General features: G+C 36.8%; 1 protein-coding gene across 1 annotated transcript in view; it reads right to left on the bottom strand.

The window, feature by feature from the left end:
• Nucleotides 1-1,362: 1,362 nt before the first annotated feature.
• The window catches only part of XRCC4 (X-ray repair cross complementing 4), a 201,554-nt gene continuing 182,336 nt past the window's right edge, over nucleotides 1,363-20,580 (bottom strand). The window contains exon 8 of the mRNA XM_079795368.1: nucleotides 1,363-1,940. Coding sequence (XP_079651494.1) covers nucleotides 1,829-1,940 — 112 coding nt within the window. The 3' untranslated portion in view covers nucleotides 1,363-1,828. The remainder of the gene's footprint in view (nucleotides 1,941-20,580) is intronic.

The raw sequence follows: 20,580 nt of genomic DNA on the forward strand, positions 1-20,580 counted from the left end.
CAGAACAGGGGCTGCCACAAATGCTTAACAAATATTTAGTGAATGGATGGATTCATCCTTCAATTCTTTGCATGGCCCAGTTCTGTTTTGTGCCTACCTGATCCTTTATAAACATTTGTTGAATCAAACTGAATCAACAAAGAGCTGCTCAGCTCCAAAACAGGGTCAAATATTTTACTTTATTTTAAAATATGTTTTTTATTGAGTTCAGAGAGAGGGAGAGGGAAAGATGGATAGAAACTCAATGATGAGAGAGAATCATTGAATGGCTGCCTCCCGCACGCCCCCAATTGGGGATTAAGCCCACAACCTGGGCAAAGGCCCTGATCGGGAACTGAACAATGACCTCCTAGTCCATAGGTTGACGCTCAATCACTGAGCAACACTGGCCAGATAGGATGGAGTGTTTTATAAGTTTGACTGATAGACCATTAAAAAAAGAAAAACTTTTCTAAAGTAGTTTCTTGACCTTTTAATATTACATAATATATCTCTTCTGGAGATGTGACTTTTCTTTCATGAATTTCCCTAATGAAGCCTGAGCCATACTATCGGATGCCAGGGCCAAGAATTATAAATTTTAAGCTGAAAAAAACCTTCAGAAACGCAATCCCATTATTGTATTATTTTCCACACAAACAACCTTAAACCTACTTTTGCCTCACCCTGTATAAATATATGTGACTATAGTTTAATACTCTAATTTTGGAAATATCAGCATATAAATGATATTTAAAACCACAGATAACCTAGGGAGATAATGTAAGTAATAAAACAAGAAGGCTAAAGATTTTTAGGCAAAAAAAAACACAAAAAAACCTCAGCCAAGAAGCCTAAAAAAAAAAATGAGTGGCCAGGAAGAAGAAGGAACACAAATAGCATATATTATTGCAAAAGTCAAATGAAGAGAATGTTTACTGAGGAGAAGTGTTTGACTATCAAATGTTGCTGAAAGGATTAGTAATATGAGAATGGCCCAATTTTTAGATTTATCAACATGGGGGTCACTCTTAACTTTAAGTAGCATGGAGGAAATGGAAATCCAACTGGAGAGAAGGAAGATGAAATGAGAGATTAGGAAGTAGAAACTGAATTTTTTTAAAAGTTGTTACAGATGTCATTGAGGTGAATATGAAATGTGAATATAAGATCCTTGTCACCAAAGAAGGTTCCATACATGTAAAACTAATGTTTTATCAATAATTTCCATGCTTTTTAAAAAAATAAAAAGAGGGGTACATTTGTATCAGTAACCACTTTATGAAGGCCTGTTAGTATAGTAAAGGAAAAAGTTAAGCTAAATAACGTATTTTATTAAGAATATGAAATATTCAATGCATCAGAAATTGTATCATCAGATTTTAAGGTAGTTTGTGTACAAACTAAAAATAGGTTTTATACATCATTCCACAAATTAAAACGTTCAAACATAATTGTTCTGAATACAGTAGTTAAAAAAACACACAAACCTGTAGACATTTTATTTGTCGTATTTCCAAAATCTTCCTAGACAGGATATTAGACAGCTCCCACATGTAATACGTGTGAACTGAATAAGATAAATGTGTCCTTTGCAACAAAAAGTGAGATTTTATATAATTATAGGCATGCTGAATGAATAGTTTAGAATAATGTACCACTGTCATCAAATCATATCTTCATATACACACGTAATCCATTTTGCACAATGGTTTCAGCTCAGTGTGTATGTAATTAAATCGTAAGATGAAGTAATAGCTGCTGCTGAGTTGAAATTTCACTTTTTTCGGTTTAAAGAAATGAATAGAAAACATAGTCTAGTGAACATCAAAGCACTTTTCTGGGACAGTTAAATCTCATCAAAGAGGTCTCCGGAACTACTGTTTTTCAGAGTCTCTAACGACATGTTGTCAGTTGAGCTGAGCTCCTTTTTCAAAGTCTCTGGTAGTGGAGGATCAAGCCTAGAGAAAAAGAAAATCATGATAATTTTATTTTTAAAATTTCCACATAGAGTAAAATAAAATTAAGAGATACATAAGTAAAATAAAAGTTAATTCCTCTTTCAGAATTGGTTTTAGAACATAAGGAAAGATGAAGGGAATTTAATTACTTTAACTGTTTTAGAATTAATCTGTTGCTATTCTGGGTCACAAAAATTCAAGGTCCTACAACAACAATACTCATGATTAAGGTAAAAACACACAATAAGCTCTGTTCTCTCAGTATGTTTATGCCAAGATCAGGATGGTTTCTCAAGCAATTTCTTTAATTATTCTATCCCAATTTTCATTTCCCTTTGCCTCCCTTAAATTCTACCTATTAACATGTGTTTTAATCTCAATAGTAGAAAGTTCCAATCCCAGGAATTCCCTTTAGTGGTCATTTGATTATAAGTGTGTGTATATAACTAACAATGATTTCACATTTTAGCAGTTGTTGATCCACATATCTTCATATCTACACTTATAATCTACATATCTTCATTTAGTAACTAAATTTTATTCAGTTTCAGTACTGCAGTTACTACCTCAATCAACTGACCTCTCTATTTATGTAAATATTCTTTTTGAGTCCTAGGATGAAAGGCATAGTCACCGACTGTTAACTGGTCTTAAAAACCAGTTTAAAAAAAACTTAACAAGCTGCAGGGTAAACAGCTCAATCAGAAGGGCAGTTTAGGAACAGCTTATACACTTGTATAAACCTTGTCAGTGGTCCTCCATAGAACCTAAATAAAATATGTTAATATTCACAATTAATGTGCCTTTGGGGGCAATTAAGACTAGGTCAAGTCAACCCAGCAATACTGAGTAATATTTCTAACTTCAAAGGCAAAGGAGCCACCCCAGCTTGGTGTGGCTGAAAGAGAAGGGCTTGAAGTCAGGACACATAGATTTGAACCCCGGTCTATTTCTTAATAGCTATGTGACCTTAGGCAAGTCATTTAACCTAACTGGATTTATGTTCTCTCTCCTGGAAAACTGATATAATAATATCTGCCTCAGAGGTAGTCTAAAGCTTAAACGAAGTGTTGAACATGAAAATGCTTATAACTTCTCACAAAACATTTGGAAACTATTAATATTAGCTGCTAATATTATGTAAACTACAAAAGAGCTCCTGCTAATAGCTTCTTTAATTTAAAAGAATAACCACTTTAAAATCCCCAAACATTGATGATGCTTTTGAGATTATGAGTATTTCAAAAAGCCTGCACCCATACTTAGCTGCACAGGTTAATAAAAATAAATCATGACTGCATACAATTAATTAACCATGGTTGGCTGCCACTAGACCTGGGGCGTGTTCTGTCTTATCTTGAGCAAGCCAAGTTCAGACAACATCACCTTCACTGGAATTCTAAGGTGTATGACAACTACTACCCTCTGGGAGTGCCAATGTTAAAATAACCATAGAGGGACACAATTATTGTGACATGCAATTGAATATTTAAAAATATAGTCCACAGGAGAATAAAATGATACAATACAGAATAAAAGTATAATTAATACATGCATAAGTTTTTAATGTCAACTCAAAACACATTAAACATTTTTCTCTGGCCATAAATGTCTCGAGTTGATTTCTCTCCTTAGTAAAACAGAGAATTGAAGTATTTCAATTAAAAAGTCAGACCTGGAAAAACCCTGTATAATTTTGTTTGCAGTCTGTAGACACTGCACAACCAGAACACAGAGATCCTTTTAATTTAAAAAATTAGCCTAAGACAAAAGGACCCCTCTGAAGTGACAAGTCTGAAGGAAATAGATTCCTGGTGCTCCATTTATGATTCCCATCTTCTTCTGAAGTCAAGAGGAGCTTAAATAGATTTAGACCCTTTTGTTCTTAGTACCTAGTACATAACAGGTGTTCAATAAACTGCATTCAATAAATAGAGATAATTTTTCTACAGTTTTTATATCCCTGGTAAGTCAACAGAGTAAATTTAGAGTTCTTCCCACAACCAAAATAGAAGCTTAATCATTTTTATAAATAATAAATATTTATTTTCAGACTTTTTATAAATTCTGAAAAGTCCATCATCCTGCCCGGCCAGCATGTTTTCCCATGAATATAATATTTACTAGCCTGGAAAAAAAAAGCCACACGCTTAGAAGGGCCTTATCCCTGGTTTAATGTTCTGCTATCCCTATTTTGAAAGGCTTAAGGATTTTGAACAAAAATGTTATGAGTTTTCATTTTGCACAGGACCTGTAGATTATTGTAGTCTGTCCTGACCTGTATGTCCTGGTCACTTTGAGTGACTTTGGTACACCAGACACAAACTGAACCTAACCAAGTGCTCAGACTTATTTTGAACCAATAAATGTAACTTAAAAACAACAACACACCGATTGTATGTATGGGTGTATGGACTCATTCTGTCCTATTCAGAATCTAGTTTTGATCCTTAATTAGCATAACCACAAGTTAACTTTTCTAGCACTTAAAAAACACCTACTTTTTTCTCTTCAGGGAAATATTTGGTGAATTTTTTCCACTGGTAATTTTTGTTTTTTTTTGCCTGAAAATAAATAAATAATAATGTATTTTCCTAACAAATGAATACTCTGCTTTATTAGGCTTCTTCTCCCTCCCCTCCTCTTTTTTCTTTTTAAAGTTTTACTGTCTTTTGCTTTATAGTAAGAGAACCGTTTCTACTTCAATTTACAGGTTTTTCCAATAATTTAGTCCTTGCTAGTGGACTTTATTCTTAGTGTTCACCTCTGCTCACAAAGCAGCAAACTTGTCATCAGTATCATCTGTGTTGTAGACTTCCTATCACCTCCCCTTTTGATTTGCTGAATATCAGTCTACCCAAAATCCTACTTGATGTTTTCAGGGTAAGTTCCCATAACTCTTGAAGAGACACTTAGCTATTAACAATTAAAAAGTGACTGATGAATCTCAGAGGAAAGATTGAGAGGGGGTGGGATGGGGGTGGGAAGTGATTAACCAACCGATTTATACGCATATATGCATAACCCAAGGACACAAGACAGTGGTGTGGTGAAGGGAGGGGAGCAGGTCTGGGTTGGAGGGGGTCAATCTGTAATACTTTAGACAATAAAAGATAAATTAAAAAAATAAATGAAAAGGACTTATAAAAAAAGAAATTCTTAAAAGTAAATAAATAAAAGTAATTCTTACCCTTAATAATAATTGTTTTTGTTCCTTAAGCAACTTTTTTCATAAAGAAAATGAAATTTATTGCTGTATCAGAAGATAATATTAAGGGAATATTTATTTATATTCATGGGAATTTTATTAAAATAATGATAGACCCTATTAGATACCCAGATAAATCCAATCCAAAAATACTGCATCTAACATTTAGGTGGGGTGTGGTTAAAAGGCTATTTCCACATTGGAATGGCCCTTCTAGGTCCAAAATTCTAGTGTTTTCAGAATAGAAGAGAACAGTTAAACTTTTAGGTTTCATCCAAAGTTATGAAACTACATGTTCTGTTATTATCTTCTCTTCTTAACTTACTTTGGGTGTTGAAATGTTCCTTAGGATGAAATAGTTACTACTTAAGATAAACATTTGGTTAAAAGAAATAATGAATTTCCATACTTGCTTCTTAAGAAGAAGACTAGGTTTCAAATACAGAAATTCTAAATCCTATATAAATCCTAGTGAATGCAAGGAATAACAAAATCATTTGTTTTTTGGTATATGAAGTAGTATATGCATATTACAAAAAATTCAAAAACTTTATAATAACAGAAAAAGTAAAATAAAAATTATCCTGTCCATTCACCTGTTGATATTTTAGTATATGGTTTTTTTTTAATTCAATCAAAATTCTGTTGAAAGTCTATTCAAAGTTGCTAATCTATCACTCAGAGTAATAGAAACATTATTGAATGTTCTCCTTACTCCAGGTACTGTGTTAAGCTCCTTATTCATGTAATTGTCACAATAACCCTATGTCCTGTTACGGTCTCTATTTTCCAGATGAGAAACCAAAACCTTAGATATTTGAATGACTCACTCACTTAAGGTCTCACAATTTATAAATGGCCAAGGCATGGCTACTTTCCCATTTCTCCTTTGCCTCAAATGTCTTTCCCTTCATTATTACCTGCCCCAAACCTACCTACATTTGAAGGCTCAGCTAAAATGCTACATCCCTCATGAAATTTGCCTTGAATTCTGCCTCTTTATTTAAAACTTGATTTGGGGGCGGGCGGGGGGGAGAGAGAGAGAGAGAGAGAGAGAGAGAGAGAGAGAGAGAGAGATTTGTTGTTTCATTTAATTATGCATTCATTGATTAATTCTTGTATGTGCCCTGACAGGGGATCAAATCCACAACTGTGGTGTATGGGAAGACACTCTAACAAATGGAGATACCTGGCCAGGGCCTGAACTCTGCCTCTTGGAGATCTCACACCACACATCATTAGAGAATTATTCTAACATAAAGTAAACTAATTCTGTTCAAAACAACACAGCTTGATGTGTTCCCTGGGTAATTATAACGTGTGAAATTGAAAGCAGGGCCATTTACAGCAAATGTTTCTTAAAGTGAAAAATGTGCTTAAAGTTAGATTATAAGCTCTATTTTTCCTTGAAGTCATTAACATCACCACCTTGACTGACAATACTTAGCAAGCATTTGAAAGTGAATTATGCTCCACTGGACACTGTCTGCATAATATTAAATTGACATGGTCACTGCCCTCTTTGAGCTTACAATCTAAAACAGATGTCATGGTATAAACAAACATAAAAAGAGATAAAGACGCCGACATACATCTGTTCAACAATTGAAATACACTGCATGAAATGCTTATATTATAGTGAAAGTGTTGTGTGTGTGCGCATGTGTAGGAAATTGAGATGTTCATATATGGGATCGAGGTAAGGATTTTTCAAATGCAGATTTTGTCTGTATAAGAAGGCAAGAGCTCACATCTGTGCAATTGGGACTTTATTAGAGGAATACAGTTGTCAATCACCACAGAATAACCACTGTACACATGTGAACCAGATGCTTCCATGTAAAATAACCCAGGGTGTTTCACAGATGAATCACTGAAAACGTAATTACACATCAGTCCTCGTTTATTAGTAACAGGTCCACTTATGTGGAAGCCATATGGTACTGTCCATCCTGAAGTAGTGGAAAATACAAAAATGGGTACTCTGAGATGTTCAAATATAAACTCTGCTGCTGCTGCTGCTGCTGCTGCTTTGCTGTATTATCCTTGTGGTGGGATAAGTGATAATTATACATGTTCAGTCAAATGTCTTTCAGAGAGATGTCTATGGCTGCCTTTTATTAGTAACAATTGTGCCAATAAAGTTTAGTTTTATTCTCTCCTTTTAGGATTTTATTTCAACAGAGAAGAAAATGTTTAGTGGCCACACAACTCCTATATACCTATATAATGACTGTTAGGATAAATATTCATTTACAATACCTTAGAATGTGAGCTCACTCCTAAATTGTTATGAATGTTATCTCTGCATATAGTTTAAATGTTGAGTCAATATATACGGATTTCCTGCGGAACAACAGAGCCCATGTGCAAGCTGTCAGGAAGTATCCATGTTTTACAACACTGATCCTCTGAGCTCCAAGGGTCATTGGTCTGTGTTTCATAAGCTGTCTACCTATTTACATAATCGATTTGCTTGTTTTTTTCATGTGTCAGAGCATTGTCTGACAAATAGAAATGGAACTCTTTAGTTAACAGCAAAACCTTTTAAGAAGAGTTTAATTTTCTGCTTCAAAGAGACTCTTTAAAACAAAGAAAACCAGCTTGCCCAAGTCTACTTCTATGGAATACTTTGGTTAGAAAACTACAGCAAGACAGCACACATCTTCAAAGTCATCTAGAGTATTGTACCCAAATGTCCATGCTGTACTGTGAGGCTGAGGTAGAGACAGTTCATTTTCAAATAACCTAGGTCCTTGGGACATCATACTGAACTGTATTTGAATGCTTTTTCATCATATATATATATATATATATATATATATATATATATATATATATGCTTAAAAAATACATTGCTAGATATAGTTTTCTAATACTGTCCAGGATTTTTGTACCTATGCTCAGGAATAAAATTGGTCTGTATTTTTTTTTTTTTTTTGTCAAACTCTTGCTTTTTTTGGTTCTGGAATCAAACTTAACCTTAGCCTTAAAGAATTAGTTGGGAATATTTTCTTATTTACTTTGCCAGAAAAGTTCAATAATATTAAAATAACGTGTTCTTGAAAAACCTGAGGCCTTTCTTCTGAAAAGGATTTGCGTGCTTTTCCCCACTGAGTCAGGGGCGCTACTCAGGGTCCTCGAGGCCTAAGGCAGTCAGTCTTCCAATGGCTGTGCTGGAGCAGCATTTCTCTCTCAGGGCGGCCCTACCCTTCAGGTCATCTACTCTCATAGCAAGGTGCCTGCTTTGGCTTCAGCTTGTTGCTTGGCCTGAAAGAATTCCAGTAACTTCAAATTCAGGTTTGTGTGCACTAGAAAAAAAAAATTTGTAATTTGTGCAGGACTTAGTTGTATTTCAGTGAAAGGATACCTCGGATTATCTAGTTTGCCACATTGTCAGAGAGAGATTCAGTGGTTTTAATTTAATAATAAGTAGTCTTTTTCATGCAGTGTGTACCAAGTTTGAAGACAAATAAGACTGGGTTAAAATTATGGATCTGTCACTTTGGTGATCACGTGAGTTTGAGGAAGTCCGAACTTTTCTGAGCCCATTTCCTCTTTAAATTGGGGATACTAACTCCTACTTTATTTGGCTGTTTAAAAGTATGCATCAAAATATAACTGACATTTACTAGACACTAACAGCCAGACACTGTTAAAAGTGCTTATAGATATAAACCCATTTAATCTTCACAACAGCCCTATGAGGTATTATCATTATCATCTCCTTTGCATAGTTGTGTAAACCTAGAGGTGGTCAAGCCTATAAAACTAATAAGAGGAGGAGAAAGGATTTTAATCTAGTCTGGATCTATTGTTTAAAAAATACTATGTTATTATTTGCAGCATTAAATCATTTAAGTTATGTTAAAAGTCTACCATAGTACCTGACACATAGTAAGTACTTTAAAATAGCTAAATTTTTATAATAATAATTATTAATAGTGAAAGAATTTATAAGGTGAATGGATAAACAAACATGATACATCCACACACATAGTACTACTCATTAGAAGCAATGAAATGCTGACACATGTCTACATGGAAGAATCTCAAGAGCATGCTGCTACATGAAAGAAGTGACTCAGAATGGCTACATATTGTATGATTTTATGTGACATTCTGGGGAAAAAAACAAAACTATTGAAACAGATCAGTGGTTGCTAGAGCTGAGTGTGGAAGAATGGACTGACTAAAAACAGGCGTGAAAAATCTTTTTGAGATGGTGAAAATATTTCCTTGCTTGATTGTAATGTTTGCCAAAATTCATCAAACTATACACCTAAGAATCATGAATTTTACTTTATATTATTTATATATCTATAAGCAAGACAAATAAAAAAGGTATAACTTTTCCTCTGAATAGCATTTTTAAGCTATATTTTGTTTTTTTATTGTTATGTCATTAAGTATTTTTAAAAACTACTAATTTAAAAATATACAGTGTATTCTTAATTGTGAAATAAATATCCATGGAACAGGAATAAGAGTTCTTTACCAATCACCTAAGAATGAAGGAAAGCAATTAAGAAAGGGGCTTGCTAGTTTCAAACTTTCATGGGATGCTTAATATGCTTCTCTAGATTTTCTATTTCTTTCTACATTCTTTAAGAAATAGGTCACAGCCGAAACCAGTTTGGCTCAGTGGATAGAGCGTCGGCCTGCGGACTGAGGGGTCCCGGGTTCGATTCCGGTCAAGGGCATGTACCTTGGTTGCGGGCACATCCCCAGTGGGGAGTGTGCAGGAGGCAGCTGAATCAGTGTTTCTCTCTCATCAATGTTTCTAACTATCCCTCTTCCTCTCCCTTCCTCTCTGTAAAAAATCAATAAAATATATTTTTAAAAAAAAGAAGTGGGTTCGCTTTCTCTACCCTCAAAAAAAATAAAAAATAAAAAAATAGAAATAGGTCATAGCCCTAGCCAGTTTGACTCAGTGGATAGCATCGGACTGTGGACTAAAGGGTCCTGGGTTTGATTCCAGTCAAGGGCTCATGCCCAGGTTGCAGGCTCGATCCCCAGTGGGGGCCGTGCAGGAGGCAGCGGATCAATGATTCTCTCTCATCATTGTTGTTTTATCTCTCTCTCCCTCTTCCTTCCTCTCTGAAATCAATGAAAATATATTTTAAAATATATCCTATCTAATAATAGAGTAACATGTAAATTACCATCACTCCGCTACGCCCACGATTGGGCAGCGGGAGGCTGGGGGGCGGGACTCGGGGTGGCCTATCCAGCCATTGAGAGGCACAGATCCGCTGCCACTGAGGGGGGTTACCCTGCTGTTGAGAGGCGCAGGGGGCGGGAGTCCCGCCCCCTGTGCCTCTCAACGGCCAGATCCGCGGCCGCTGAGGGGGCCTGCTGCGGACACCCAGCTGCGCCTCTCAACGGCAGGGTAGCCAGGTGTCCGCGGCAGCCCCCCTCAGCGGCCGTTGAGAGGCCGCCCCCTGCGCCTCTCAACAGCAGGGTAGCCCCCCTCAGCGGCCGCGGACCATCAAAAGTGGGGGAGCTGGGTGCCTGTCTGCTCCGGCACCAGCGGACAGGCACCCAGCTCCACCGCAAAAAGCGAAAGCGTGTAGGGGACCCTACACGTGCATGATTCAATCATGCACTGGGCCTCTAGTATAAAAATAAAAGTTAACAAAAAAAAGAAATAGATCACAAGCTGCTTTCTGGATAGAAGTACTTGCTGAAAGACCAAAAGAAATGTAACTGTACAGTACTAAAAACTCATGTTATGCAATGACAAAATTACACTTGTTGAAGCAAAACTTCAAGAAATAAACCATATTGTAGTTCCAAATGGAAGAGTGGAAAATGTGATGTCAGTAGAACATGTAGATCCAAAATGGATTTCCCTTACAGAATATTAAACATGAAATGGCTTGAGCTTGGTTAGGTTTACTTACTTTCTTTCAATTATGCTTTAAAAATTAGAGACAGTTCTATTATGAAGAGTAACTAAGTAAAATGAAATCTGGAGGAAAATGGACTATTAATATTAAGAGGATCTGACTGAAAGCAGGTAAAGTTACAGTTTCTAAAAGTACAGTAAACGCAACTATGTGATAGCTTTTATTATGAGGCAGAAGGGGAATGTTGACTTTGGAATTAGGTTGTAATAGGGAGTAGAATAGGAAATGTCTACCATGTCAAAAAAGACTGATCTGTTCCACACTGTGACAGGAGGCAACTTCTTCTACAAAAAATAAAATAAAATAAAAATCATGTGAGTGTTCATCTGATCTGTGAAAGTAGCAAAAAAAGTGTGTGTGTGTGTGTGTGTGTGTGTGTGTGTGTGTGTGGAGGGGAGATCCTATTCTACAGATTACCAAAGGCTCAGATCAACCTCTGAATTCCCTAGTCTATTTTCAAATGGTTTTTAGCCTGCCTTTACAGAGTGGGCTTCTTTTTGAATTTCAGATGGTTGCAGTAGGTATATTATCTTGAGTCAATCAAAATCTTTACTCTCCTAAGGTGACTACCTGATTACCTAGTGTCAAATAGTCACAATCTTAGCAAAGTCTTATAGCTAATTACCACAGCATATTGTTTTCTTCCTAGAATAATAAAAACTGTATTTTCCTTCTTCCAACGGCACAAAAAAAGCTACAGGAATAGCAAAAGACAATCTTACTGCTTATACTTAAAAAAAGAAAAAAGCATTGATGCAGATATTCTACTGTTTCTTTTACATCTGTTAGGTTGGGGCAAGGATAAGATCTGTTGTAAATCTATATACTAGTAAATTAGCATAGTATCCCAAAACTGTGATTTTTGTAAAATTCACATTGGTATACTGGCTGATTAAATGGTAGTTACTTTTCAGCCTAGTTTCCCTATTATTGTCAAATGGAGACAAACAGAAGTAATTTCTTGTCTAGAGACTAGCAGACCAAATAATTTGGGAATGACTGAAATGTCCAGGATTAGGCTGGCATGGATAGAAGCCAGAGATATAAAGATGGAATAAGACAATATTTTTGTTAACAGGGTAGCCAATGAATACAACATATGAAAAATCCTTGAAAATTAATGGAAAGGTATATTTCTATATAAATGAATGGTATTACTAATGAACACAAAATTCTTGCATATTTGATTATAAAACTGAGCAAGAAATATATTTTTAGAATAGTCGCAGAAATATTTTGTTTTGCAGTAAAATGAAAAGTAGAAATTGTAAAATATTTAAAATGAATCTTTCTATAACTAAATATTAACATGTGTATTGTTCCTAGAGGTTATTATCCAAATGATATATAGGGGGGCGGGGGGAAGAGAAAGAAACTATGCTCATAGGAATAATGAGATGATTTCCTAAACTATGTGCCATCCATTATTTAAGCATTATTTGGTGGATATGAATAAAATATTTTAGAGTTTTATCAACAGAATTGATGAAAAACAAAGAAACAAACAGAATATTGCCATCTGTGTAAATGACTTCTAACACCTCTTTCAGTTCCATGCTATTTGCATATAGAGCAATGATTTCTAGACTGGTTTTGGAGGCAATTATCTCATAAAATCCTCTGCCAAAATAATACACGAGGTGAGACCTCCCTGACTGGCTGAGTTTACAAACCTATTTTTAACTGGAAGTATAGGCATGGCTCCATTTACCAAGTGTTTGGCCAGAAGCAGGAGAGACTCGGGGAGGGCTTGAGAGCTACATGGCTCTCAGGTGAGCCGGAGATGCTGAGGAGGGGAGTAAATGTTGGGCTTCCACAGGAAACCAAGTGAATATGGCTAAAACATCATTTACAAATTTTATCCCTTAGTGCTTTGTGAAATGCCATTATTTGGCTTTTTTACCTATAAAATTGAAATGTTTGATAATGCTGTGAAGGGTATGGGAATAAAATTCTCAGTATCTAGTAATTAGCTAATCCAATTTCTTGGCTATGGAAAATGAAACAAAATCAACAGCTGCCTTTTACTTTTACTTTTCTTGTAGGTCCTGGATAAACCAACTGTCCTTTATGATTTATTTGTTTCCTCCTCTTTGTTCTCACAGCCAAATCACTGATACCTGATTCACATCATAGTAAATCTCCATCTCATTTATAACATCTTTTCTTTACTATTCTCTCTTTCAGGTACTTAAATCAACTTTGAAAATAGATTTTAAAACTCATTCAAATTCTGTCCAGTCTACAAAATTTCTAGGGATTACCCAACACAGTATCATATGCTTTGTCCAGTCATCCTCAATACTTCTAGTGTTTAATTTTGACAAAAGAACACAGAGAAATTACCTCTTTCTATTTTTTCTTGGCCAAAAATTTCTAGGCAAAATTCTTATAATCCAAATAAAATGGAAAAGAAAAATATTTTTATTGAAAGTGTTGTCTATTTCTACTACAATCTAAGAGGCTGATAATTATTTGTATAAATAGAATAAATAATCTATCCCTAGCTCATTAAGCTAGGGTACTGTTGAGATGCTTTAATCAAAATTTCCTTATAATAACTTCTCCAAAATCCTCAGCTTCTGGCAATGACAAGAGATAATAATTATTCTTTATACTTTTGTTACAATGGGATATTCCTTTATCTATTCATAGTGTGTATATCACTCTTTCCAAGAATGCTTCATAGCCCTGCACTCCTTTTTAAAAAAATTTATACTCATTTTTGATAAATAGGACTAATCAAATTTTTAAAAATCTAACAAAATTGTTTTAGGGGTTACTATTTCCTAAAATAAAATATACATTTCAAAATACAGCTTTGTATTATAAAACTCACCACCCTTTTTTTATTTTTGCAGTTTTGCATTATCTTCCTTGCTTGGAAAACTGTTATTTTTTAAAAAATATATATTTTCATTGATTTCAGAAAGGAAGGGAGTGGGAGAGAGAGATAGAAACATCAATGATGTAGCAACTGACTGGATGCTTCCTGCATGCCCCCATCTGGGGATCGAGCCCACAACCCCAGAATCGAACCGTGATCTCCTGGTTCATAGGTCAACACTCAACCACTGAGCCATGCCGCCCAGGCTGAAAAACTGTTATTTTTACTTTAAGCCTAAATTCAGATCCTCTAAGTAGCATTATAAATATGATCTGCCAGAATTAATGCTCCACCCCTGTACCCTCACTTCCTTTCCCACACCCTTTCGATAGGGCTTTCACTGAACCATAATTACTTGCTTTGTGTTTGTTTCTTTCACTAAATGTCTAGTACCTCAGAGTATTCAGTGCCTATGACTGCCGTAACAGATTACTACAAACGTGGTGACTGGAAACAACACACATTTACTGTCTCACAGATCTGGTCCAGAAGACCAAATCAGTATCACTGGGCCAAAATCAAGGGGTTGGAAGGGCTGGGCTCCGTCCATATTGGCAGGGGGTGAATTTTTCCCTTGCTTCCCCCACCTTCTGAAGATTGCAGTATGCTCTGGCTTGGAGCCACACCATTCTAATCTGCCTCTGTTGCCCCACTGCTTTCTCTCCTGTCTCTGTCAAATCTCCCTGTACCTTCATTTATAAGGATACATGTAATTGCATTTGGGTCCATCTCAATACTCCAGTATAATCCTAAAATAATCTCAAGAACCTTAACCTGATCAAATCTACAAAGTTTTTGCCACATATGGCAATATTCACATGAACATCCTAGGGGACAATTATTCAGCCTATCATACTCAGTGAGGGGGAGGTATCTTATTCATGTTGTCCTCTCAGTCCTTAGCATGTTACCTGGTACAGAGTAGATGCTATATAATTGTGGGGCAAACAAATACATACATAATTTCACTGAGATTTTAACTGCATAAAAGTCATGCAAAATTATGAGTTTACACTGTTCAGTAGAATTCAGTATTGAGAAAAACTGACGAGGGGCTTTAACAGAATAATAGTAGGGTTGTTTAGTGGCCATATATAGTAAATAACTGAATTTGTTTTATAATTAAGTTCCCATTCAACAACTAACAGTACTAAAGAATTATGCATACATCAAATATGGAAAAAATTCTCAAGCCAGCACAAATTACAAACAATTAAGCAACTTTTAAGTGTGAAAATGTAGAGCATAGAGTAAAATGAAAAATAGCTAACCAGTACAAGTTCATTATTTTTTCAACTACTATAAAAATATAAATCACATGTTTGTGGTTATTTGTAAGAGGATTGTTTAATTTAAACTTCATAGATACTAGATAATGAAATATTCACTAACTCATAAAAATCAATTGGCTCTCTTAGATACTGATTGTGAATGCCTCTAGTGCATGTCTAACTGATTTCCTGGATTTTGTGCCCTTTTGGTGTGATGGGTAATGAGGGACAGTACCACAACACATTATAACTTCTTTGCACCCTGATATTGAATGATAAATTTCCTGATAAATTTTGTCTTCAGAAAATGCTACACCTCTGCAATTATGTTACATTCCTATCTGTATCCCATAATTCTAGTTAAAGCTATGAAATAAGCCTTCCATACCTGTGCTTCTAAAGTGGACATATCTAATTCACTTGCATACTTTATAAGATATCAAGCTGTTTGTATGTTTGGTCTCCTAATTATTTTTCAAATTGCTTGAAATTATCAGCAATTTGAAAAATAAAAAGTTATTTTTATGTTGTGGCTTCACAAACTATATGAGACAACAAAAAATTCAATCTAAGTTTTTCTGTATTAATAACATTAAATGTTTCCATGAAGGAGGGGAATCTAAAAGCACTGATAACACTTATTATCAAAAGAGTTAGAGGTTTTCTTGATGTATTCTGCTATGTCATTCCACAGTAGCTGATGAAATTTGTGGCAAATTTTGTAACTCTAAAAAAATGAAGTGAAACAAATGTTTATTGCAGTCATATTGCTTATGTTCAGTAAAATTATTATTTACTGAATACTGAAACAACACTATCTACTGAAAGTTGTTATCACCTATACCATTTAAATTACTATTTCCATTTTGGGTGCAGAAAATGCAGACTATTTTACACATAACAATTTCACTAACAATTAGAACTTCTTTTCAAATTATTTTCTTTCACTAGGCCCACATTTTACCTAAAAATGCAGTTAAAAGATAATTATCAATGTGTAGGGTTATATTACTTTTATCCTTTTATTGGAGCAAGATATATATATATATATATATATATATATATATATATATATATATATATATGTGATTTATTTGTTTGACTAATACAGATTTTTAAAAAACTGGTGTTTACCAGGTATTATGATTATGCTTTTATTTATTTATTTTTAATTTTATTTTTTTTAATTTAAATTCTTTTTTTAAAAAATATATTTTATTGATTTTTTACAGAGAGGAAGGGAGAGGGATAGAGAGTCAGAAACATCGATGAGAGAGAAACATCGACCAGCTGCCTCCTGCACATCCCCCACTGGGGACGTGCCCGCAACCAATGTACATGCCCTTCAGTCCGGAATCGAACCTGGGACCCTTCAGTCCGCAGACCGACGCTCTATCCACTGAGCCAAACCGGTTTCGGCTAAAATTTACATTCTTTATTGTTTAAAGTATTACATATGCCTCCTTTCCCCTCCCCCCTAATTGACGTCTATGATTATGCTTTTAAAAGAAATGTACAGGGTGGGGGAAAAGTAGGTTTGCAGTTGGGAGTATACAACATACAGAGTTTATTCTTGTTTTATTATTTACTAGTAGCCCGTTTGCACGAAGATTCGTGCAATAGACCTTTATTTACCTGGCTGCCTGCACCAGTTTTCTGCTGGCACCGGGGACCCAGGCCTTGGCTGTGGCCACCGCCTTCTGCCTTCTTTCAGGGTCAGGGCTTGGCCCCGGGCTGAGGCCTTGGCTTTGCTGCACCCCAGCCTCCCTGCTATGGATCGTAGGAGCCGACCCCCGCTGGTGCCCAAGGCCGGGAAAGCCTCCGCCCGAGGCTTTCCCGGCCTTGGGCTCTGCCACACCCCAACGTCCCTGCAACGGTTTGTTGGTGGGCGTGGCTTGTGGCTTGGTTGGTGGGCATGGCTTGGGCATAGCGAAGGTGCGGTCAATTTGCATATTTGTCTATTATAAGGTAGGATTAATTATTGTATTATTTTCCATATGAGCAACTGAAAACTTACATTTGCTCCACTCTGTATAATAAAGTGACATTTACTAAGGAAAAAGTTTAGGGGATATTTGAGTATAAAAAGGAGATATCTGAAGTGAGGATGTGATTAAATAATTAAATAATATTGATGAAGAATAAGATTTTATTTAACCTTATATTCTTGTCTGTACATGAGATATCTAGTAATTCTTTCCTCATAAAGGTATTAGTAACAAAAATATACTATCCTTATGAAACTGATGTGTTAGTGAAAAAAAGAGACAAATAAATTATATATAATATTTTAGAGAATGTAATGCTCAATAGAGAAAGATTCAAAAAAGAACTAGATTGGGAGTGGGATGGGATTACAATATTAAATAGTATGATCAAAGATGGTTTTACCGAGAAGATGAAATGTGAGATAAGATGTGAAGGAGGAGCAAGTCAATATCTAAAGGAAGAACATTGTAGGCAGAGGAATGATTGTGCAAAAGCAGGACTACAACTGATGTGTTGAAAGAATATGTAGAAAGCTAGTGTGGCTGGAGCAGAATGAGCAAGTGGGAGAAGAATAAAGCTCAGAGAGGTAAACGGGCGCAGATAGCAACCAACATAAAATCCTGCAGCAGTAGATTGATTCAGATATCATGGGAAATCTGTACGATGAGATATACTTTGGGGCTATTACCAAGGATAGGTTAGATCTAAATGTGCTGGTATGAAAAGATCTAAATGGGCAGGTCAGGTACTGGGCATACACTATGATCCCATTTGTGTACATTAATATATGTCTTTATGTCAGAAAAAAATGCTTTCCAAAAGGATATATGAGCAAGTTAATAGAGCCCTTCTGAAATGGTCCAGAGGTGGAGTATGAGGCTTTTACTCTTAATTTTAAACATCTATACTACCTTTTAACCACCTCTATATATGATTTTTACTTTTAAAAAACAAGAAAAAGAGCTATTTATATATCTGCAGCATGGTCTCTTTCCAGTCAAACCTCATTAGCAGTTGATGTCAGAGTTTTGCCTTTTGCCCTTTGGATGGCACTTCAGCATCCTGAAATGAATTTTGCAAGTATTGTTTCCTAACTTCCTTTCTCAGAGCTTATTCCAATGACTTTACTAAGTCATAATAATTTCACTACGAAAACCCAGTTCCTCATAAATCTTGGCTACTTAGCAACTTCATAAATCTTAGCAGTTTCATTCCCATAACTTCTGTACCATCCACCTAGAATCACTCAGATTCCCTCCTCCATCCAGCAGATAAGCTATGTTCTCCACCATCCTGAAATGCATTTTCTACTCTCCTCAAAAAACAGACTCAAAACTCTCCTTCTATATGAAGAATTCACTTCCAACTTATTTTTATCACTCAGAACTTCCAAACATAATTTATCCAGTATTAACCACATGCCGGTACCAGTTTTGCTTTGCATTAAGCATGTGCTCTCTGTAAGAACGGAGGCCAAGTCTTTTCTTTATTTAGTATCTCTCCACCATGATTACATATGATGTTCGTCATAAAATTGGTATTCTATCCATGTTGCTACATTAACTGACTTACTTTTCTTAATTCATATTTCTTAGAAAGGTCTATAAAAACAGAAAATGATGAAACCTAGAATGGTCATATAAATAACCTCAAACTTTCAGTGTTGAATTCTGTGGATTTTTCTGCTCATCTTCTATTCCACTCTAATTATAGAACTAGAGGCCTGGTGCACAAAATTCATGCAAGGGGTGTGTGTCCCTCAGCCCAGCCTGCACCCTCTCCAATCTGGGACCCCTCGAGGGATGTCCGACTGCCCGTTTAGGCCCGATCCTACCAGGATCGGGCCTAAACGGGCAGTCGGACATCCCTCTCACAATCCAGGACTGCTGGCTCCCAACTGCTCACCTGCCTGCCTTCCTGATTGCCCCTAACTGCTTCTGCCTGCCAGCCTGATCACCCCCTAACCACTCCCCTGCCAGCCTGTTTGCCCCTAACTGCCCTCCCCTGCAGACCTGATCACCCCTAACTGCCTTCCCCTGCAGGCCAGGTCACCCCTAACTGCCCTCCCCTGCAGGCTTGATCGCCCCCAACTTGCCCTCCCTTGCAGGCCTGGTCCCTTCCAACTGCCCTCCCCTGCTGGCCATCTTGTGGCAGCCATCTTGTGTCCACATGGAGGCAGCCATCTTTGACCACATGGGGGCAGCCATCTTGTGTGTTGGAGTGACAGTCAATTTGCATATTACTCTTTTATTAGATAGGAGGATTAGATAGGATAGAGGCCTGGTGCACGGGTGGGGGCTGGCTGGTTTGCCCTGAAGGGTGTCCCGGATCAGAGTGGGGGTTCCCTTGGGGCGTGGGGCGGCCTGGGTGAGGGGCCTGTGGTGGTTTGCAGGCCGGCCACGCCCCCCGGCGACCCAAGCGGAGGCCCTTGTATCTGGGATTTATTTATCTTCTATAATTGAAACTTTGTAGCCTTGAGCAGAGCCAAGCCTCCTGCTTGCTCTGTGGCTGCAGCCATTTTTGTTAGGATTTATTTATCTTCTATAATTGAAACTTTGTAGCCTTAAGCAGAGGCCAAGGCAGGCCAGGGCAGGTAGAAAGCTTGGCTTCCTCCATTGCCGGGGAAACCCAAGCCTCCTACTCTCTCTGTGTCTGCAGCCATCTCGGTTGGATTAATTTGCATACTTGCTCCTGATTGGCTGGTGGGCATGGCTTGTGGGTGTAGTGGAGGTATGGTCAATTTGGCTATTACTCTTTTATTAGATAGGATAACTTTTTACCACTGCAGGACTTGGAAAGCTAAAAACCACTTTCCGTTCTCTTCTGTAAAACTACCAAGATATCTGGAAGGTGAAAATGAAGCCAAGAACACCTTCTTGATTCATATTAGTTTCTCTCCTCCCACCAGCAAGCAGTCTTGATGCAGAGGAAGAGGCTTTTCTGTAGCAGATTCCTGTGTCCACTTTTCAGCTTTCTACGTGTCAGGCAGTTGTGGCAGAGGTGATGGCCGGAATACAAAGTCCCATGACCATTTACCAAATTTGAGGCTGTCATGCACAGGAGTTTCCTGGCAACTGGATTAGTTATGGTAGTGGCCTCGTGTTCTGATAGCATGGCCTCTTGTGTTCTGATAGCAGTGTGAGGCTGATGATTCTAGAGGCCCCTGGAGCTCAGTCCCAGGCTTTCCAACAACTTCATCAGCACCTAATGCCTGCGTAGATTGATTTTCTGTGGCTGAATTATGACAAAAGTGATGGCCTACACGCACACAAAATGTATTCTCTTACAGTTCTTGAGGCTACAATGTGAAATGCATCTTATGGGGCTAAAGCAACGTGTTGGCAGGGCTATGCTCCCCCCCTCCCTGTCCCAC

This window comes from Cnephaeus nilssonii (genome assembly GCF_951640355.1).
Source record: "Cnephaeus nilssonii genome assembly, chromosome: 2".
NCBI classification, from domain to species: domain Eukaryota; kingdom Metazoa; phylum Chordata; class Mammalia; order Chiroptera; family Vespertilionidae; genus Cnephaeus; species Cnephaeus nilssonii.